This window comes from Pantherophis guttatus, chromosome 1, assembly GCF_059756535.1.
Source record: "Pantherophis guttatus breed Tessera chromosome 1, ASM5975653v1, whole genome shotgun sequence".
Lineage (NCBI taxonomy): Eukaryota > Metazoa > Chordata > Lepidosauria > Squamata > Colubridae > Pantherophis > Pantherophis guttatus.
Window position 1 is genome coordinate 332,189,275 of NC_142063.1, and position 22,951 is coordinate 332,212,225.

The 22,951-nt window shown below is 43.1% G+C and overlaps 1 protein-coding gene across 7 annotated transcripts in view; it reads left to right on the plus strand.

Annotated features, from left to right (window-relative positions):
• Positions 1 to 22,951, plus strand: part of GTF2IRD1 (GTF2I repeat domain containing 1) — a 147,041-nt gene that overhangs the window by 121,095 nt on the left and 2,995 nt on the right. For 4 of the 7 annotated variants that reach the window (XM_087889386.1, XM_087889388.1, XM_034420831.3 and 1 more), the window contains 4 exons: positions 2,709 to 2,737; positions 16,443 to 16,520; positions 19,898 to 20,090; positions 22,465 to 22,502. In XM_087889386.1, the coding sequence (XP_087745512.1) occupies positions 2,709 to 2,737; positions 16,443 to 16,520; positions 19,898 to 20,090; positions 22,465 to 22,502 (338 nt within the window). Of the gene's footprint in view, positions 1 to 2,708; positions 2,738 to 6,992; positions 7,041 to 16,442; positions 16,521 to 19,897; positions 20,091 to 22,464; positions 22,503 to 22,951 lie in introns of all 7 variants that reach the window. The other 3 variants (XM_034420832.3, XM_034420830.3, XM_034420833.3) reach the window with 1 other exon arrangement.

Here is a 22,951-nt window from a genome sequence, read left to right on the forward strand (position 1 = left end):
AAGCAGTTTACAGAGACAGCATATATTGCCCCCAACAATCTGGGGCCTCATTTTACCAACCTCAGAAGGATGGAAGGCTGAGTCAATCCTGAGCTGCTGAGAATTGAACTGCAGCCAGCCAGAAGTCTGCAGAGTAGCCTGCAGTACTGCATTCTAACCACTGCACCACCACAGTTCAAGTCTGAAGTAGATACTTCAAGGATGTCTTCAAATATCACTTGTATTTATCTAATATTTTAACCCATCTTCCAAAAGAACTTTTCCCAAAGTGGAGGATAGTCAAATATTATATTTGAATGGACAGCTAGCTCTCCCCATTCTTTCAGATAATTTATTTTTTAAAAAGATTATGATATATTCATTGAAAATACAATAAGTATATTGATTTTGGAATAAAGTATGATTTTCCAGTCTCATTTTCCCTTGAGCTTAAAGTCAAGATAGCCTTTCTTTTGGAATAATGTACCTTTTGGATAAATATGGACTTCAGCTCAATACACTATGGATGCAAGGGAAACATTTTTTTCCTGAATTTACATCATTTGCATAATTTTGCATAGTTGCAAACAGTATGCAGTGATGTATCATTTTCCTAAATACGCTATTACACACATCACATAAATGATGAGAATAATTTGCATTGTTTTGCTTGCTTACATCTACCATGATTGATGTACTGTCTCATTTAATAGTTGAGAAAAATGGACTTCCCCTCCACTCAAGTCTATTACACGGAAGCTTTGCTTCTGGTAGTTAAAAATGTAAACTGGAAACACTGAAGTCATCAGTCAGTAAAATCAGTTGATAAAACCTTAAAATGACCAGCTAAAAATACCAGAAAGTTGAATTTATTTGATGAGTGATTTGCAATAAAAACATGGGAACCAACAATATTCAAAATATACCATCCGATGTCTCTCTTTGGTATGAGAATCCCAGAAATTTAAGGGTCTCCACTAAGAAGTCGTATTTTTGGTCTACCAGCTCACTAGATTAGCATGAAATGGCATTCAGTGCAGGGAAAGTATGTTAGAATCCCATTGGATGATCTCAACAGCCATCTGGTGGTTGCGTTTATACAATTCACTTAATCTAGTTACTAAATTTACCCTTTGAGATCTCACAGTCGAATGAACTATAAGCAAGCAGGATCAGTTTAATGCTATCTATGCTACCTGCTAAGACCTACAAGTACAAATCTAGACACCAACAAAACTTTTCACATTGTAAAATGCACTTGCTTGATTTGTAATTTGGCCTGGTTAAATGTGGTGTGTAAAACCAAAACAGCTGAAAAATGCATCAGTGTTGTAGTGTTGCAGAAGTCAGATTGATTAGTTAAACTTAGCTCTGTTTTCTGATCCCCCGTGACTTTCTGGGCTCTTGGTTCATAGGCATTAGACGTCTTAATTGGATCTTTTTCCTACAAAATTCTCAATGATTTGCATAAGCTTTTAGCCCAGCCGTACATTCAAACATTTTCTAGAGCCTTAATATGGTTTCCTTACTTTTGGCTTGGCTTCCAACTTTTGTGGTTTGAAAATCTTAACCTGTGACTTAGCACTATGTGTCAATCTGGACACGGTGGATTACTTAAAAACCATATATTAAAATGGCTTAGGGTGAGATGTTAGCTGATTTGTACAACCCCATGTTTAGATGACATATATGTTTTTTTCCTATCACTTATTATCCTAGATCCTATTTTACTGAAAATGTTGATGTTTGAATTTTAAACCTGCTATTAAATATGTTATGCCCTGTGATATGAAATTATGAGCTCCCGCTTGGTAATGTGCATGAAAGAAAATTAGATTTAGCATAGAGGAGGGAATTCTATCCAAAATGGACACCTCAAGAAAAAACAAAGGCAAAACAAAACTGAGACAACTTGTTTTCAGTGGTAGCAAAATAGCTCTTTAAAAAATATTTCTGAAAGGAAGGCATTATCTTAGCAGAATAAGAGAGTTGGAGGGGACCTTGGAGGTCTTCTAGTCCAACCCCCTGTTCCATTTGAGACAAAATGGTTGTCCAATCTCTTCTTGAAAACCTCCAGTGATGGAGCATCCATAACTTCTGGAAGCAAGCCATTTTACATGCAACATTTACTTAATCTGATAAATCAGTCCAGGAGATGAAGTTGGTCTATATAGGGCTTAATAAGGAAAAGTGAGTTATGTCAATGATGCCATGATGTACAAAATGATGCAAAGTCATTGGCATCATTTGCATGAAGATGCCATGATGTCATTGTGGCTTCTTACAGATGCCCATAACAGGGTACTTCTGTTTTATTGAGGGATACAGCGTACATTACTTTATTGGTTCCATGCTAGCCCTGGATGGGGCTGAACCAGGGCTGGAAATAAAAGATACACCTGCTTCTTTTTCTCTCCTTCTCTGTCTTCACAACCAACTCTTGAATGAGCAAACATTCACTCTCTTTGATGGTCTGAATTGGTTTCTTGCAATTTTAGACTTTTCTTAAAAGAAAGATTGGGCTCTTTAGGTTGATTCTCTCTGCTGTAACAGAGGTGCCTACTCTGCCTGCATTTCTCAATTATTTCTTATCAACTAACACCAGATCCTCTTTTTTGTGTGTCAATATTTATAATACACAATTTTTTGAGACCCTAATATTTGACGCAAAGGCCGATTTAAAGTCTACTTCTGTTTCATAATCAACAGTATGTTTTTTTCTTTTTCAGGCCTTTTCAAGGACTCATTCCTAAACCTGGTAAGTGCTTAAAGTCCTAGCAATAAAATGCTAATTGTGTTTTGCCATCCTTTGGCAATTTAACAGGGCAGTTTATGAAGGAAATGTGGTTTCACTTTTATGGGTATCTTTGTATCCTAGAGACGCGGTGTAACAAGGGATGTGATAGCTCAGTGGCTAAGACACTGAGCTTGTCGATCAAAATGTTGGCAGTTCAGCGGTTCGAATCCCTAGTGCTGCATAACGGGGTGCGCTCCCATTACTTGTCCCAGCTTCTGCCAACCTAGCAGTTCAAAAGCACATAAAAATGCAAGTAGAAGAATAGGGACCACTTTTGATGGGAAGGTAACAGCGTTCTGTGCACCTTTGGTGTTTAGTCATGCCGGCCACATGACCACAGAGACGTCTTTGGACAGCGCTGGCTCTTCAGCTTTGAAACGGAGATGAGCACCGTCCCCTGGAGTCAGGAACGACTAGCACATATGTGCAAGGGGAACCTTTACCTTTACCTTGTATCCTAGACTACTTATCACTATACTGTATATCATTAGTCCCTAATGATAAAAGGGTTACCAGAATTTGTTCATGGTGGGTTTGATTAAGACATATGGCCATGTCTCCCTGGATTGGTTGTGCTGTCGTATAGCAGGACACAATTATCAGTCTGGTGTGGAACCTTGCTGTAGAACAAGGGTGTCAAACTCAAGGCCCGTGGGCTGGATCCAGTCCGTGGGGTGCTTAAATCTGGCCCACGGGGACAGCCTGGAAGTAGCAAAGAACCAGCCTGCGGTGCCTCTGACAGCTAAAATGGGGCATGGGGGACCACAAGAGGCCCCCCACACACCCCATTTTTGGCCTAGATGGCTTCCTGCAGTACTCTGCCAGCCAAAATGGTGTGTGTGTGTGTGAGGGGCCCCCCCCGCCCCATTTTGGCCGGCAGGGTGCTGCAGGACGTTTTGGCCGGCAAGGTGCTGCAGGAGGCGTTTGTCCCGTCTCCCCGTCTCCCCCCGGCTGTCCCTCAGAGGAGAACTACAATGCTGATCTGGCCCTCAAAAGAAATTCAGTTTGACACCCCTGCTCTAGAATCGGAGAGCAAGGGATAGAAATTAATGTAACTGCTACCCTATTTCTTGTTTAAACACAACATTCACTTAGTTGTGTAATTACTATACATTTCCATTGAGGCTCTGTTGATCCATGGATTTTGTTCGTTTTAAGGCTGCAGGCTGAATGACCTGCTATGCATAGGGTGATCAGACATGCTGATGTTACTCCCTTCAAACCAGGATATATAACCCTAACTTTGATACAGATAATCCTCGACTTACAACAGTTCATTTAGTCACCAAAGTTTACAACAGCACTGCGAAAAGTGACGTACGACTGTTTTTCACACTTACGACCATTGCAGCATCCCCATGGTCATGTGATCAAAATTCAGACGCTTGGCAACTAACTCTTATTCTTGATGGTTGCCGTGGTCCCAGGGTCACGTGATTACCTTTTGCGACCTTCTGACCAGCAAAGTCAATGAGGAAGCCAGATTCACTTAACGACCATGTTAGTTACTGTGACAACGGCAGCGATTCACTCAACAGAAGTGGCAAGAAAGGTCATAAATGGGGCTGACTTTGTATAAATATACAAAAGTATGAAGGCTGTTGCTTAACGCATTATAAGCCACCCTGAGTCTCCGGAGAAGGGCGGCATATAAATCAAATTAAAAAAACAAAAACAAAAAACAAAAACCACACTTAATAAATGTCCCACTTAGCAACAGAAATGTTGGGCTCAATTGTGGTCGTTCTTTGTAATGAAGCAGCTTGTCGGGATTATTAAAGAATACTGTAAGGCAGAGATGGGGAACTATGGCCTATTTTATGACTTGTGGACTTCAACTCCCAGAATTCCTGAGCCAGCTGGCTCAGGAATTCTGGGAGTTGAAGTCCACAAGTCATAAAAGGGCCATAGTCCCCCATCTCTGCTGTAAAGCAAAGCTCTTTAAATAAGGAAACTCTTTGTTTTGTTAACAGAGTTTTGCAGGAAATTCAGGCAGGGTCCTTCCTTTTCCATTTGTAAGCTCCCTGTGGTTACTGCTACTGCCCCCCCCACCCCCCCACTGCATAGCAGAAGAAAAGTGTATTAAGAATTTAAAAAAGGAAATAGTTCCACAGCGGTCTGGATCGCATCATATGGTAATGTTAAATCGTAATGGGGTCGGTTATTTTGGGAGCGAGCATAATGCGAACTGAGACATTGGCTCTGTGATGTGCTAATCAGACCCTTGGTTTATGCAAAAAACAGGGTTTTAAAAAATCCTCAATGGCATATACCCCTACAGTATGCACACCCATTAATATTGTGTCATTGTTCGCAATGAAGAAAGACTAAAGAATTTTTATAACAATAGATTTCCATGAGAAAGTTATACATCTGCTTCCCTTCCTCCTCCCCTTTCCCTCTACATTTCCTCCCCCTCCCCCTCTGCTTCTCTTTCACCTTCCCTTCCCCTTCCTTCCCCTTTCCCTTTCCCGTCTCCTTCCCATTTCCTTCCCCTTCCCATTTTCCTTCTCTTCCAGAGGTGGTATTCAGTAGGTTCTGACCAATTCTAGAGAACTGGTAGCGGAAATTTTGAGTAGTTCGGAGAACCGGTAAATATCACCTCTGACTGGCCCCGCTCCCATCCATTTTCTAGTCCCAGTTGATCGGGAGGAAATGGGGAGTTTGCAGTATCCTTCCCCTGGAGTAGGGAGGGAATGGAGATTTTACAATATCCTTCCCCTGGAGTGGGGTGGGAATGGAGATTTTACAGTATCCTTCCCCTGCCACGCCCACCAAGCCACGCCCACAGAACCGGTAGTAAAAATTTTTGAATCTCACCCCTGTTCTTTTCCCCTTCCCTTTCTTTTTCCCCTGTCCTTCCCTTTCCATTCCATTTCCCTTCCACTTTCCTCTTTCCTTAGCCTTCCCCTGTCCCTGCCAGCTCTTTCCTAAAAATACTGAGAATTGTTCACAATCTAGTCATTGGTCCATTAAGCTTTGTGTTACTTGTTTTGACTAACTATAGCTCTCTAGGATCTCTGCCATGCCTGTTGATTTGGGAAACTCTAACTTGGGAATGGGTAGGTGTGGGGGAGAGCATAACTCAGTCTCTTGATTTTCCAAAATGCTGGAGGAAGCCATCTTGTGATGTTCTAAATTGAGAAAAGGTGTGGCCAAAATTTTGGTGTTTTGTGGATATGTTTAAGGGTGTGGATAGAAGTTCTTTGCTAGGTGAGTCTTCCTCTTCCCTTCCCATTATCCCCAAACCAACAAAACAGGTAGAAGTGAAGCTATCATAATTTGGCCATTTTGGATTGTATTTCAAGAGTGCAATCTGGGTGCTGTGGGGAGTGGTGCAGTGGCCTAGAGATGGAGCTCTCACCTCACAAACAGGAGGCTGTGAGTTTGATCCTAGATAGCAGCAGATATTTCTCTCTCTGGGCACAATGAATAACTAATTATCTGCTGCGAACTCTGCATTGGTGACAGGAAGGGCATCCGGCCGGTAAACACTCCGCTCCATTCAGTTGCCCTAACTTCACCCCGACGTAATTAAAAGACTAAGAAAATATATATTTGGGTACTGTGGCACAAATGGGGTGCTAGGTGGGGTTGCCAACTCTGACTTTAAAGAGAGATATCAGGACATTCTGTATCCAAGTTAGTCCCCAGTTCTTTAGAAAATTTCATTTAGAGCAAGACCCCAGTAGCATCAAAGAAGCTAGCGGATGTATTGTGCCTCTGCCATACAGTAGAACCTCTGGTCATGACCATAATTTGTTCCATAACTTTGGTTGCAACCCGATTTGGTTGTGATCTGAACCTAACCAAAATTAATGCAGCGGCCACACAAGGTTGCTATTGTTTGGCGCTTACAAAAAAAAAATGGCACAGAAGGGGAAATCAGCCGCGGCCGTGTTTGATTGCCACCCGAGTATGCGTTCATGACCAGATTCAAAAATTTTGTGAATCCCGATTTGGTCATGGTCAGAAGTGTTCGTGACCAGAGGTTCTATTGTATCAATCTTTATCTGCTTAAACCCAAGTTTCTCTTCAACTTTGTAGTTTAGACCCAATCCCAGAATTTTTCAGAATCTGTGCTTGTGTGTGTGCGTGTTAGCCACAACATTGCACGCTGATTTTCTACCTTTTTTTTTTTTTGCTTGCGCAAAGAGCAAAAACCCTACTCACTCATTGCCCCTTCTCTCTTTTCTTTCCCTGATTTATCACGTAGCCCCTACACGGATATCCACCTTGGAAAAAGCTTACGCCACTTTGAACGGTATGTTGCTTAGATGAGGCACTAATAGACGGTAGCAGACTGGACATTGTGTTATATTGCTGCTGTGGTAATATGATTATTGGGGATCCATTTAAGGTTATTTGTACCGTATTTTTTGGACTATAAGACGAACCGGAGTATAAGACACACCAAGATTTCAAAGAGGAAAACAAGAAAAAAGTTTTTGGCTTCCGTGCGTCCGGTTTTTGCCCTCCCCGGCCCCCAGGAGCACTCTGCAGGCCTCCCAACCTCCCCACACATCCCGTTTTTGCCTTCCCCAGCCCCCAGGAGCACTCTGCAGGCATCCCAAACCCTCTGCGCGCCCCATTTTTGCAAAAAATGAGCCTGTTTTTGGCGAAAATGGGACACACGGGGTGGGGTTTCGGGAGGCCAAAAATGGCTGTATTCAGTGTATAAGATGTAGCAACATTTCCACCCTCTTTTAGGGGTGGAAAAAGTGTATCTTATACTCCAAAAAGAATGGTATATTTCAGACTCTCTTTATGTATCTGTAAGGTCCAGATGAAGGTCTGGCAAAAAAAAGAAAATATGCAATAATTCGGAATACTCAAGAAGGTTTCACAGAGGTTTAGCTATACACATCCTCTTTCCTCATTCTTTTCCTCAACTTTGAAGCCAATGCTGAAGGGAGAGCGATTGGTAGGCTGTTGGGAGTACTGTAGGGTGAAAAGGCCTTTAAAAATGGTTTTCCTACTACTGTGTGAGCCAGTCCTGATTAGGCCGCATCTTGACTTCCTTTCTTTGACTGTTCTGAATCTTTAAAATAAAACCAAAGAGACTTAAATCGTATCTTTTACTCTGGTGTTAGCCTAACCTCAAGATTTCTCCAGTTTGGCATCCTTTAGAACAGGGGTGCAGAATTAGGGCCCTTTTACGATGTGTGAACTTCAACTCCCAGAATTCCTGAGCCAGCCACTGGTGGGAAAATGTGGCCAAACCGATATGAAGAGGTTCTTGGCAAGGCTGAAAATTACAATCCTTTACAACAGGGGCATCCAACCTTGGCAACTTTTAAGACTTGTAGACTTCAACTCCCAGAATTCCCCAAGCCGGCATGCATGGTCAGGAAATTGTTGAAATCCACAACCCTTCAAAGTTACCAGAGGTGGACACTTTTACTTTAGAAGAAACAGTACAATAGATGTGAGTAAATGCAACAGCATGGGCAGCAGTGATCACTGATCAATATCATGGGGCAAAAATATTTCTCCTTTATTTATTTGCAACGCTCCCAGGGTGGGAAGCAACACCTGCTAGGATCTCTTATCATTTGGTACAGGGAGGAAGGAGGCACCTTCTCTTGACCAAAGAGCGAATCTTCAGCAAGATGTTTTGGTAGCAGAGGCATTGGCCTGTGAAGGAGTGGAAGAAGTCAAGATATTGGCTGTAACGGCATAATCAAAGCCCTTTCCCCCTTTTAATGTATGTGTAGGGCAAAAGGCAGGGGTTCGATTGTGCCACATTGACATTTTTCACAACTCACGTAGTAGCTCTGGTTGGTAACTTTCTTTGTGCATACTTCCTGTTCAGTTTGATGTTTGCTCTCTTTTCTGTGGGAAAGCCCTCCTTGTGGTTAAGGATTTCAGGGGCACTGAAGTCAATTCTGCATTTTATGTCCCTCTTCTTGCCGTCTTCCCTATCTCCCCCATGATGAAAGGGAGAAGAAGAGTCTAACTCAGGATGGCAGCCATAACACATGATTGAAGACCCTGCAAAAAGAGTTGGACTTCAGTTGTAGGGCTGTGGCTGCCATCTTGACTTTTGTTTACCCCTCCCTGTGGACATCTCTGAGCCCTACTATGCTTTATACCTCAGGTCATCCTTGATTTACGGCCGTCATGGTTCCTGCCCATCATACGTTAGAGTGATTGTAAATCTAGTCACCTATGTAACTGATCTGATTTTATAAACTTTTTTACAGTGGTCAAGTGAACCCCGTAGCCAATAAGCAAACCAATGGTTGACTTTGGGCCAGTTTCGCCGAAAACCAGAAGTAAATATTGCTGTTTGGCAAAACTGTTGTAAAACCTAGTCATGTGACTACAGGACTCTGCGAACAGCAGTAAATGTGGACTGGTGATAACTGGGGAGTGGGGGGTGGGATAGCTATCAGAATTTTAGAACTGAGTCATTAGTAACCCCTCAAGAGATCCATTGTAACTTTGAATGGTCACTAAATGATTAATCATAAGTCAAGGATTCCCAGTATTACTTTAGCAGGGAGAAGAAATAAGATGTTTGATTAAATAAGGGCAAAATCATCTTTCCTATAACTGGATCAACAATTCTGAGAATTGGCTGATGATTTTGAGAGTCTCAGGAGGGCACCAGTTAGAGAAAGTCGGGCTAACATTGAAATGTTGAAGCCCGCCAGCGGCCAGCAGAGCTGGCAGCAGATTTGGACAGTGAAGAGGTTGGGGAGGAACATGGGCCAGTCCTGGAGTCTGGGGAAGGCTCGGACAAGGGCTCTGAGTCGGAGGCAGAGAGGGGGCCAAGGCCATCTGGTAGTTCTTTGCTGCCTCCAGAGTCTGACATCAGCGAGGCAGAAGAACAGCGGGAGCCTGTTCCCAATGTGCGCATGTGCAGAGCTGCCAGAAGACAAGAACGATTAAGAAAACAGGGTCATCTTGGGAGTAAGGCTTGGAGATGATTGGCCTCTCCCCATAAGACATAAGAGAGAAGCAAATGGGACGTGAGCTTTTGCAGGAAGCAATTAGTTCATCTGGTTGGTTAAAGCTTTGGAAAAGTTCTGTTTGACTGTGCTAAGTTTGATCTTGCCCTGCATGTGGCAATTAGTTCTCTGGCAGCATTCCAAGGGAGATAAGGTGGGTGTTTATAAACATTCCCCTGAAAGACTGTTTGAGAAGCCTTTCAGACTGGAAATGACAATAATTCTTTAGAGGTTTGCCGGGACTAAGATTGTGCTGTATACTTTCTAAGGAAGCCTACGTCAGAACACGAAGCAACCTGGCCTCTTTTCATTTCTTTTTCTTTTTCGTGGCCACAAAGCTATGTCGGCTCGATTGTTTCACCTTGCAACACCTTGGTGTGCTTCAAGGTGAAATACAGAATGAAATACAGAAAACGAACAAAGCACAGCGGTAAAGTCTGTCTGTGCACCTACGCTGATGTATCTCGAAAGCCTTGAGCACAATCTGAAAAATTACAAAGCAACAACAACAACAAAAACCCATACCCAGTTGGGTGATTGGTGCTCCAGGATCTTTTAGAGGCGGCAACCATCAATTATTTCTCTCTCCCGTCAATTATTTCTCTCTCCTCCCCTCCTCTTTGTCGCAATGCACTAATTAGTAAGGACAACATACAAGGATTTCCATTTATCAAGCCCTGACAGGCCCAGAACAAAGAGAAATGATACCATGCAGAAGCTGGCGATATCTGGCTGGGGCTCTGGGCAGCCCTTAGGCTAATTTCATGCAAAAGTTCAATTTGGACCTCAGGGAAGACTTATTTGATCATTCCCTGCAGCTTGATGTTTGGAAGTGAGACAAAGAAGGAGAAACGTCAGAAAATATGGCCATGAAATGATTTATTGCTTGTTGCTGCAGAACAGGAGTAGAAAACTAGGCAGGAAGGAAATGACAATCCCTGGAAGAAGGCATGACTGCCCGGTTGGTTAGGAGCAGTATCATATTAAAAGAGAACGATTGTACATTCCTTTTTTTTTAATTTGATTTATATGCCGCCCGTCTCCGGAGACTCAGGGCGGCTTACAATGCGTTAAGCAATAGCCTTCATACTTTTGTATATTTATACAAAGTCAGCTTATTGCCCCCACAAACTGGGTCCTCAATTTACCCACCTTAGAAAGGATGGAAGGCTGAGTCGACCTTGAGCCTGGTGAGAATTGAACTCGCAGTAATTGCAGGCAGCTGGATGTTAAATGCTGCCTTAGGAGGCATTAGCCTCCTACGCCACTCAGGCTCCTTCAAGAGAAGGACTAGAGGTGACGTGATAGCAGTCTTCCAATATTTGAGACGCTATCACAGAGAATAAGGTGTCGACTTACACTCCAAAGCACCTGAGGGCAGGACAAGAAGTAACAAGTGGAAGATCATTAAAGAGAGATCCAATTTACAACTGAGTAGAAATTTCCTGACGGTGGGAACAATTGATCAGTGGAATAGTTTGCCTCCAGAAGTTGTGGACAACACTGAAGGTTTTCAAGAAGAGAATGGACAACCATTTATCTAAAATGGTATAGGGTCTCCTCCTTGACAAGGGGTTGGATTAGACTTGCAAGGTCCTTTGCGTCCCTCTTAATCTATGTTCTACATCCCATTGTATATGATGGTCAATTGTGATGAACTTAGAAATCATATCCTTGCAAGAATCCATATGTAATATTTATGTACTCTGAGTATTTTTGACTTTTGGCTACATTTGACATTGATGGTTCATTGTTTGTAACTGGCCTGAGTGTATGAAATTCAGGAACATTCCCAGTTTTAGATGTTTATCCTGCATTCCCTTTGTCAGCTTTGCTGGCTGAGGAACTCTGGGAATTGAAGTCCACAAGTCTTAAAGTTGCCAAGGTTGGAGACTCCTGCTATAGACTATCCCATTTCGGTACAGCAACACTTCCTTGCCATAGAGAGTGTCCCATTTTTAAATCAAGTGGAATCCCATTCATGACCCATCATGGGCCCAAAGCAACAATAGGTTGTCCTTAGACTCCATCTGCATTGTCATCCTGCTCACATCCTACTTTACTGTACTGTCTATAAAGACTCACAGACCCACTTCTTAACCCCTCACTTGCTAAAACAACTGGGGACTGCCAATCTTTTTTCTTTTACATACAACTGCTGTTAATCAGATCAGCACGATGTACTCTGTTTGAATGTAGCTAAATTTTGTTATATTGCCTGCAAAATTAGGCAGACTTTGAGTGCCCATTGATAATCCAGCACGAATTGTAATATATTATCTTGTCTTTTTTTCATTATTAAAGTCCCACTTGAGCTTCTTCATTTTCTATGATTTTCTCTAGTTTTATGATCCCTCCTCCTCCTCCTCCTCCCCCCTCTTAATTTTAAAATCTCTTCTAAATTTAGAATTGCTTCTAAAACAGGTTTTAATCCCCTGGCGTTTTCAAGCTGCGGTGGAAAAATCATCTGCTTGAACCTCGAGGGAGAATATTATTACAGTAGTTAAAGCATTAGACTAAGACCAGGAAAATCTAGTTTCAAATCCTTCCTTGACCAAAGAGCTTTCTTGGTCATTTTGGGTTGGTCACTATCTCAGTTGTTGCAAAGATAAAATGAGTTTAAAGATTTAGTTTGTAATGTGATGGTAGAACTGGAAAAAGGGGCTGTTGAATTTCTCTTTGAGCAAGAAGAACATCCACTGGATGTTTTTAAGAAGAGTCTAGACACGTGATGGCAAACCTATGGCATGCGTGCCACAGGTGGCACACATAGCCATATGATCTGTCCCCGTACCCACACACACACACACACAGCCAGTCGAGGGTTAAGGAAACACTTTGGAACGCACCCAGTTCTTATCTCCCACTTGGCAGCGATAGACACACCGTCTGCCAAGTGACTTTATTTTCAAAGTAAACCAGAAAGACAAAATACTCAAGAGTCCAAATGTCCGACACTTTAAATCTTTCTCTCAGCAGCTCCGGACGAGGCTTTAGTGACTATTCAAGGTTTGCTTTGTTCGTCACAAGGATCCTTTGACCACTACCCTCTATTATATAGTCTCTGGGGTGTGGTCCAGTGACTCAGTTCTAATCCCTAGCACGCCTCCCAAGCTGCTGCAAACGTTTATCACGCCTTCGGAGGCGTGCGTCCAGGAATGATGTTTCATTATCACTTTGATTCGAATCAGCTGTCTCTTCTCCCTCGGCCAGCACTTGAGACAATGCCAGAGGGGAGGGGCCTGGAGAGGGAGGCCTGGCTGACTCCTCCTCCTCATGCTCGGAGCTTTCTTCCTCCGATGGGACAGGCTCAGAGGGCGGGGCCACAACACCATATCAGTGGGCACGTGAGCTCAGTTCTGGCGCGCATGAGTGCGCTGGCCAGCTGATTTTTGGGCCTTCTGGTCCCACCAGAAGTAGGGAAACAGGCTGTTTCCTGCTTCCGGAGGACCTCAGGGGGTGGGGTGGGGAAGGCCCATTTTTCTCTCTCCCCAGCCTCCAGAGCCTTTCTAGGATTCTGGGGAGGATGAAAACGGCCTTCCCCATCCCCACCAGAGGCCCTCCGGAGGCCAGAAACGGCCCATTTGCCAACTTCTGGTGGGACCGGAAGTTGGCAAATGGGCCATTTCTGGCCTCTCCAGAGGGCCTCCGGAGGGCTGGGGAAGGCCGTTTTCATCCTCCCCAGAATCCTAGAAAGGCTCTGGAGGCTGGGGAGAAAGAAAAACAGACCTACTGTGCCATTGCGTGCCAGGAGCAGGGGTCGCGGGGGAGGTTGCATGTGCATGCACAGGTGCAGGGCGCATAGAATTATGAGTATGGGCATGTACATGCACCACTCCACCCCCACCCCGCTCCTGTCACGTGATGGCAAAAAGGTTAGCCATCACTGGTCTAGACAGCCACTTATCTGAAAAAGTATAGGTTCTCCTGCTTTAGCAGGGGGATGGGCTAGAAGACCTCCAAGGTCCCTTCCAGCTCATTCATTCTATTTTAAGAAGATCCATAACTTAGAGGTGTTGGTTTCTTTGTTATGGGAATAATACAAGTGCCCGTTTTATTTTTCTTTCTTTCTTTGCATCCTGTAATACACAAGATTTTAGATGGGGAAAAACCAGGTAGAAAAGAGCTTCAGTATTCCCTTTGTTTAATACTGTGGCTCAGATCAAATCTACCTCCTCTTGATGCAGTTATTTTGGGAGAGCAGAAAGCTGCTAACTGGCATCTCTCGTCATCTCGAAAGAAGTACAAGCATTTTTTAAAACTGCTCATAGAATGGCTGGGTGGGCAGAACTGGATGTGGAAAAGATGCGCCTGCATCTGGGGCACTAATTCCATAGGATACAAGCACAGCCTTTTCGGTTAATTTTAATTAAATATTTGCCATCATTGCTGGGTGACCAGGAGTTAATCTGTGCTGTTTGCAGTATATGTTGGAGCCCTTATCATTGATGTTTCCTCCTCCTAGGTCTAGGATAACACACTGGAAAGAAATGAAAAATGAGAACAAACACTTTTTCTCTGCTGCCTGAGGCACAAGACTAGATTTCAGGAGCATAAGCTATACAGGGAGTCCCCTACTTATGACCACAGTTGAGCTCCAAATTTCCACTGCTAAGCGAGACTTCTGTTAAGTAAATTTTGCCCCATTTTACGACCTTTCTTGCCAATTTCTGTTAGCAATTTCTTGCTAATCACTGCAGTTGTTAAGTTAGTAACAGGGTTGTTAAGTGAATCTGGTTTCCCCACTGACTTTGCTTGTCAAAAGGTCGCAAAACATGACCACATGACCCCGGGACACTACAACCGTCATAAATACTGTTCATGCCAGTTGCCAAATATCCTAATTTTGATCACCTGACCATGGGGTTCGAGAACGGTTGTTAAGCGTGAAAAACAGTCATAAGTCACTTTTTTCAAGTGCCGTTAGGATTTTGAACGGTCACTAAATGAATGGTTGTAAGTTGAGGACTAACAATAGCAGGTAAGATTTCACATGGAGTACAGAGAAGTATCTGAAGTTACATGTCTTTTGAGCACGGCAGCAATACAGCCAATGATCTAATGGGGGGTGGTGGGCTTTTGTTTTCTGGAGGACTTCAAGGAGAAAATTGGACTTTCCAGCCCCAGCTGTAGATTTTCCATACTGAGTAAAGTTTTGGTTGGGCAATGAAGTCAGGATCAAACAATTTAGTCCTTCTGTAAGGGATTCTGTGATGTAATCCCCAGAAATTGCCTGAAAGTTGCCACTGAATTTTAATTTTTAATAAAGCAGAAGAGGAAATGTGTGAAATACCCTGGGAATAATCATATTAATTGTTCTTAATTAAGTTGATGATTCATTAGACTTGAAATAAGCTTAAATGGAAAAAGTAAATACAGTTTAGATTTTATCCTGGCCATCTTGTTTTTTTTTTCTAGCCTCCCCATACTTTTTTTGCAGGGTAAGGGGAAAAAATGTTCAAGGAGGAAGTACTGAAACTGGTACCCAAAATGGGCCTTGAACCTTCTTGGTTTTATTTTTTCCCTCCAATTCTGGGATATTATAAGAATACATTCATCACCCAAAGATAAAGATGTTAATATGCGTAGGCCGGATTTAAGATTTCCCATACAGACCTGGTTGGTCTTTGTAGGAACTGGATAACTTTGGCGTAAGGTATAAGGCAATCTCTTGGGGACAGTTTGCGTGTGAGCTTGGTTGTTTTCTTGCAGACTTTTTATTACCAAACTAGGTAACATTATCAGCGCTAGCAGGTAGCATTGATAGTGTTACCAAGTTTGGTAATGAAAACAACCAAGCTCAGAGAGCACCAAGGACTCCACAGTTCAACCCCAAGCTACAAATATTATTTTCTATCTGAACAGGTGGTGTGGAATGCTTGGTCTTTGACAGCAGTATGCTGGCTTTTAGTGCACAGGAATCGGAGAAAAAATCCTCCTGCAATACCTGCTTTGTATAATTAACTCCTATAAATAACTCCTACCCTCAAAATGACCCTATAGAGCACTGCACACCAGAACAACTAGACACAAGAACAGTTTTTTCCCGAACGCCATCACTTTGCTAAACAAATAATTCCCTCAACACTCAATCTATTCACTAAGTCTGCATTACTACTACTATTAATCTTCTCATCATTCCTATCACCCATCTCCTCCCACTTACGACTGTATGACTGTAACTTATTGCTGTATCCTTACAATTTATATTGATTGTTTCCTAGTATGACTCAATTGCTTATTTGTTCCCTATGAGTATCATTAAGTGTTGTACCTTATGATTCTTGTCTTTTTATGTACACTGAGAGCATATGCACCAAGACAAATTCCTTGTGTGTCCAATCACACTTGGTCAATAAAGTATTCTATTCTATTCTATTCTATTCTATTCTATTCTATTCTATTCTATTCTATTCTATTCTATTCTATTCTATTCTATTCTATTCTGTTCGTCTCCATCCCTGAAGACGCTTAGAGAACAAAACGGCGATGTATTTTCCTCCCAATTTTTCACCTCCAGAACCCTATAAGATAGATAGGGCTGAGGAAGAATGATTGACCCAAATTTATTCAGTGAATTTTCTGTGAGTGAAAATAGACTTGAATTTCCCCAGTCTTGGTCCAATATCATCTCTGCTTCACCATTCTGGTTCTCTCGGAATACTCATGAGAAAAAGTGACTAAACAGGTGGCCTTTTCTTCCTTGGCAGATGAGGATGATGCAAACAGGTTGGGTGAGAAGGTGATTCTCCGAGAGCAAGTGAAAGAGCTGTTCAATGAAAAATACGGTAGGTTGCTCTATTTTGAGCGTAGGGCTTGACTTGTCTTGTAGGTTTGGGGGACAGTGGTGAAAAAACAGCTGGAAATTCTGGGTCCAGGGTTCAAAGGCAAAGAAGCAGAATCTCTCAATCTGAATTTCTGGTTCCTTGATCCCTATCGTGGGCTGACTGGTCGCTACATATCAGCTTCATCTATTCCACAGGGCTCTTTTGAGACTTAATGCAAAAGCTAATGATGAGGAAAGCTATTACCACCACCTTGAACCCAATGATCAAAAGTCACGATGCAAATCATAGCAATAGCATTTAGCAATAGCACTTATATGGACTTATATACCGCTTCATAGTGTTTTACAGCCCTCTCTAAGCAGTTTACAGAGTCAGCCTATTGCCCCCAACAATCTGGATCCTCATTTTACCCACCTTGGAAGGATGGAAAGCTGAGTCAACCTTGAGCCTAGTGAGATTCGATCTGCCAAACTGCTGGCAGCTGGTGATCAGCAGAAGTAGCCTGCAGTACTGCATTCTAATCATTGCGCCATGACAGCTCAGCATATACAGGTAGTCCTCATTTACCAACCATAATTGGGATGGGCAACTGTGTTGCTAAATGCGACAGCTGCTAAGTGAAAAATCGCAAAAAGCACACTGGACCTATCACATCACTTCCACTTCCTTTATAAAGCAAATCGCTATGGTCGTTAAGCAAGACATCACATGGCCCCGACTTGCAATTTCACTTCCACACTCTTTATTCATTCTGCTGGTTGGAAGTTGATTGTAAAACTCGCGTGATTACATGACTGTGCAGCACTCCAGTGGCTGTGAATGCGAGGATTGGTTGCAAAGTTGAGGGTTTGTTTTGTAACCATTTGTAGCTTCAAACAAGGCGGTCATTAAGCGAGGACTACCTGTAAATAACAGCCATTTTCAGTGGTTTGTTGTGTTCTATAAACACTCTTGGGGAGAAGCCAGATTTAAGCCTTCCATCCTCCCAAAAATAATTCTTGTTGAAATGCTGGGACAAAAATTCTCAAATCCCGTGTTTGGCAATGTGCTTAATCAGCTCAGTTAAAGACAATGGTGGGATTCAGACAGTTCGCATCTATCCGGGAGAACCGGTTGTTAACTTTCTAAGCAGTTCGGAGAACCGGTTTTTGGAAGAAATTTTATTTTGTTTTTTTTCCACTTCCTGTAAGGAAGGCAGGAAGGAAACATTCTGGTATTGTTTCTAGCCTAATCTTTATTGATCTCCTTACAGAAATTGCCTCTCTGGTTAACCCTTATTACATTGTAACAGCTAAGGCGAAGCACTCATCGATGTGAGTGACGTTGAGTTGGCCACGTCCACACAGTCACATGACCACCGAGCCACACCTACCCAGCTGGTCATTAGGGCAGAGAACCGATTGTTAAATTATTTGAATCCCACCTAGTGCAGGGCTGTCAAACTCCCGGCCCATGGGCCCAATGCGTCACACACTGGCCACGCCCACACCTGGTTTAGCGAAGGGGGAGGGAAAAAATTCCAATACATCACGTGACGCTGCCATGATGACATGAGTTTGACACCCCTGACCTAGTTTGGCACCATCCATTTAACTTTAATAGTCCTAAACTTGGTCAATGGTTATCTGCAGCTTAGCATTTTGTGGAAACCCAACCTATTCTGTTAGTTTAGGGCAGGGGTGGGCAATTGTGGCTCTTTTACAACCTGTGGACTTCAACTCCCAGAATTCCTGAGACAGCCAAGCTGTCTCAGGAATTCTGGGAGTTGAAGTCCACAGGTTGTAAAAGAGCCACAATTGCCCACCCCTGGTTTAGGGTTCAGCGTACAGGTAGTCCTCAACTTACAACATTTGTTTAGTGACCGAAGTTACAACAGCATTGAAAAAAGTAACACGATCAGTTTTCACACTTAAGGACTGTTTGCAGCATCCCCCTGGTCAGGTGCTTGGCAACTGGCATGTATTTATGACAGTTATACTGTCACAGGCTCCTGGCCCTCTCAATTCTTGGCAAATAGATGGGGAAGAAATGGAGGTAGTGATAGATTTTATTTTCCTGGACTCCGAGATCACCTCAGATGGGGACTGCAGCCAAGAAATTAAAAGACGCTTGCTCTTGGGGAGGAAAACTATGGCAAATCTAGACAGCTTACTAAAAAGCAGAGAGATCACCCTGCCAATAAAAGTGCATATAGTCAAGGCTATGGTTTTCCCAGTTGCAATGTATGGCTGTGAAAGTTGGACCATAAGAAAGGCTGAACATCAAAGAATTGAGGCCTTTGAACTCTGGTGCTGGAGAAGACTCCTGCGAGTCCCTTGGATTGCAAGGCAATCAAACCGGTCAATCGTAGAGGAGATCAACCCTGACTGCTCTTTAGAAGGCCAGATCCTGAAGATGAAACGGAAATACTTTGGCCGCCTAATGAGAAGGAAGGACTCCCTGGAGAAGAGTCTTAATGCTGGGAACAATTGAGGGCAAAAGAAGAAAGAGATGACAGAGAACGAGGTGGCTGGATGGAGTCACTGAAGCAGTTGGCATGAGATTAAATGGTCTCCGGGGGATGGTAGAGGACAGGAAGGCCTGGAGGAATATTGTCGATGGGGTTGCGATGGGTCGGACCAGTGGTGGGTTGCCCTCGGTTCTCACCGGTTCTATAGAACTGGTAGTAAAACCGGCGGGAGGCTCCGCCCACTGGCCCTGATGTCATCAAAACACTTGTGCGCATGTGCCCCATTGCAAACTGGTAGTAAAGGTAAATAGAACCCACCCCTGGGTTGGACACAACTTCGCAACTAACAACAACTGTCACAGGGTAATGCGATCACCGTTTGTAATCCTTCCCAGCAGCTTCCGACAAGGAAAGTCAATGGGGGAAGCCAGATTCACTTAACAACTGCATGATTCACGTAACAATCACAGTGATTTGTTTAACTGTAGCGGAAAGGTCATAAAATGGGCTGCAACTCGTTTAACAACTGTGCTGCTTAGCCACAGAGATTTTGAGCTCCATTGCGGTTGTAAATCGAGGACTACCTGTATCTGTAGTTTAAATTCTGGAAACCATGAATAAGATTGTCCCAAAGGTGCTTTTGGAAGAGGCAACCGGACTATCCGGCTTTTTTCTTTTTGTTTGACGACGTTTCGCTTCTCATCCAAGAAGCTTCTTTAGCTCTGAAGAAGTAGGGTCTCCTGCTTGAGCGGGGGGTTGGACTAGATGACCTATAAGGTCCCTTCCAACTCTGTTAATCTCTAATCTGTAAAGAACCATGAGCTGGATGACTGAGAATCTCCATAGACATTTACGAATAAGATTGAGAAACAAGGTGGGTTTCCTCTGTTTTGTGATGTGATAGTGGAATTCTTTGTTTTTGTTTCAGGGGAAGCTTTAGGCCTGAACCGACCTGTTCTGGTACCCTACAAACTGATCAGGGACACACCTGATGCCATCGAAGTGACCGGTTTGCCAGATGATATCCCGTTTCGGAATCCCAATACTTACGACATCCATCGGCTAGAGAAGATTCTGAAAGCACGTGACCGGATCCGGATGGCAATTACTAGCCAGCTCCAGTAGGATTCCGTTCCCAACCTTTCCTTTTAATTTTATATATTTACTTATTGCAATGGTATTTCTATGCTGTTTTAATCCATCTGTAAGGTCACAGTGCCCTCTGCTGGCATTAAAATGTAACAACACAATTGGTTGATCATTGGATCAACCTTCCCACCCCACCCCCACCCCCCAAAAAATCAGAACCATTAGCAAAAGAAAGAAATGTAATATTTAAATCTGTCTTTATATCAGCAGACCATTTATCTATCTAGCTCAGTGTAGCATAGTATAGAGCAGGGGCCTCCAACCTTGGCAATTTTAAGACTTGTGGACTTCAACTTGCTGGCTGAGGAACTCTGAGAGTTGAAGTCCACAGGTCTTAAAGTTGACAAGGTTGGAGACCCTTGGTATAGAGCAACATTATTGGCTCTCCAAAGATTGATCTGAGGTCTATTTCCATAACCTGCTCCTTAAAACTCTTTTCAGTTTCAATATTGTAATCTCAATCTGGAACCAGCATATTACCAATGCTAGGGCTATCCAGGCTAACCCAAGCTACCCAAATAGTGTCTCTCTCACACAGAATGTTAGAGTTGGAGGGAACCATTCTCTCCCCTCCCACCGCCGCCCAAAGACCAATCTTCTGTTTAATGCAACAACCCAAACTAAAGTGTCCCTGACATACTTTTAAAGGAGAATATTTGTAGCTCACGGTTGACATGAGGGGTCCTGGGTGCTCTCTGAACTTGGTGGTTTTCTTGCAGATGTTTCAAAACTTTCAAAAATTTGCAAAAATTTTAGGAAGGGGTTCTCTGCCCAGTTGCTGGATGGGCGTGGCCATGGTGGACGTGGCCTAGTCGGCCTCCTGCACCACAGCAGGGGGGGGGCATTTTTGTCCTCCCCAGGCTCCAGAGGCTTTCCTTGAGCCTCTGGGAGGGCGAAAATGGCCTCCCCAGGCTCTGGAGGCCCTCTGGAGAGAAAGTTTTTCCCAAACTTCTGGTAGGCCCGTTTTTTGCCCTCCCCGAGCCTCCGTCCGTGCCTTGCACTTACCTGCATCCAAAACAGGCCACGTAGGGACTCCTGGGAGGGGCAGGGCGGGGTGAGCGGGGCCAGCCAGGAGTGGGATTTGGGGGTTCTCCGAACTGCACAGAATCTTAGCTAGAGGTTCTTCCGAACCCCTGCGAACCCCCAGCATCCCACCCCTGAGATGTTTCATTACCCAAACTATGTAACGCCATCAGTGCTAGTCCTAGTACTAGTTACCTAGTTTGGTAATGAAACGTCTGTGAGAAAACAACCAAGCTCACTGACATATCTTTGTCTGGTCAGTGCTTGAACCCATCTCCTCTGCAGGTCATTGATTCTACTGTCTGCTCTTGCTGGGTATTTAATAGTTAGATTTGCACAGCATACTAGATTTGACTAACATGTAGAAAACCCAGACACTATCTTAACCTATTAAGGTGTTAAGATGTAGTATGATTTGTAGTATGATGCAAAATTGTAGTTTGTTAACCTAGCTTAATTTCAAATGCATGACATTTTTAGAATTATTCGGAGGTTTTTTTATAGACGATGTTTGGCCAACTTTTTTGGACAAGAGGTATATATTTTTTTTGCAGCCACACGGTAGATGGGGCTAAATTATCAATGAATGAACCCAAGTCAGGGTACAGGCTACAGTTATCAATTTATAAATCACAATTGGGATTAAGACTATTGTAATTGAGCTATGGAATCATTAAGGGAATCATCCTGATTTTATGGCTGTGGTCATTAAGAGGATCACATGGTCATTAAATAAATCTGGCTTCCCTCATTGACTTTGCTTGTCAGAAGCCTCCTGGGAAAATGATAAATGGCGATGATGTGAACCCAGGACACGGCAGGTGTCATAAATAGATGCTGGTTGCCAAGCACTTGAATTTTGAACATAGTGGAGGTGCTGTGATGGACTTTTTTCAGCATTGTCATAACTTTGAATTGTTGTTAAACAAATGGTCATAGATTGAGGACTACCTGTAGCCTTTTTCTCTATGGTATCCTTTTGTCTCTCTTCCTGACTCCCTCCTCTGTGTCTTAACCAGCCGGCAGAGAGGATGGGCACAGATCTCCCAGGCAAAATCTGAACTAATCTCTTGCAAAAGTTTTTGAAGTCAATGCTGGAACCGAATGAAATTAAGAGAACTAGAGCTAATAATCATTAGACTTCTGGTTGTGTAACTCTGATTTAGAAAAAAATGTTTCATACAAACTTCCAAACCTCCAGGCATTCCTGTTTGTCATCTGGAACTTCAGTGTTAGCCGGTAGGAGGTGGAGATATTTTTAAGCATTGTATCAACCTTAATTTTTAAATGCCCTCTCATTTGTATCTTTCTTTTTCCATGCAGGCCGTTTGCAGACGTGGGTCCTGAGGCCAAACCACCAGGTAAGGTGAAAAATAAGCAGATAGGAGATTTTTTTTAAAAAATGCCTCTTTTGAAAAGGGATTTGTCCCTCTTCATAGCCATGCAAAAGGAACCTTGTGATTCTTTTTAAATTATCCAAGATTGGTCCACATTTCAGGAAGCTTTCAATGAGATATTTAAAGATCTGGGGGTTATTCATAGAAGGAAGCAGCTCCAGTACCCTGGACTGGGCAAGGGGAGTGAAAATAACCGATTTCATTTCTGCAGCATGTCTAAAATAGTCATATCTGCTTAAAATGAGGGTGAATGATGTAAGACTTGCGTGTTCATAAGGCACCCATAATACCATGACATGATGCCCACTGTCTCTTGATTTTTTTTAAGAAAAAGAAAGAAACAAACAAACAAAAAGATGGAATGAAACACATGAGACACATCTTGAATGATGTGTTTTAATCGTGTGAACTCG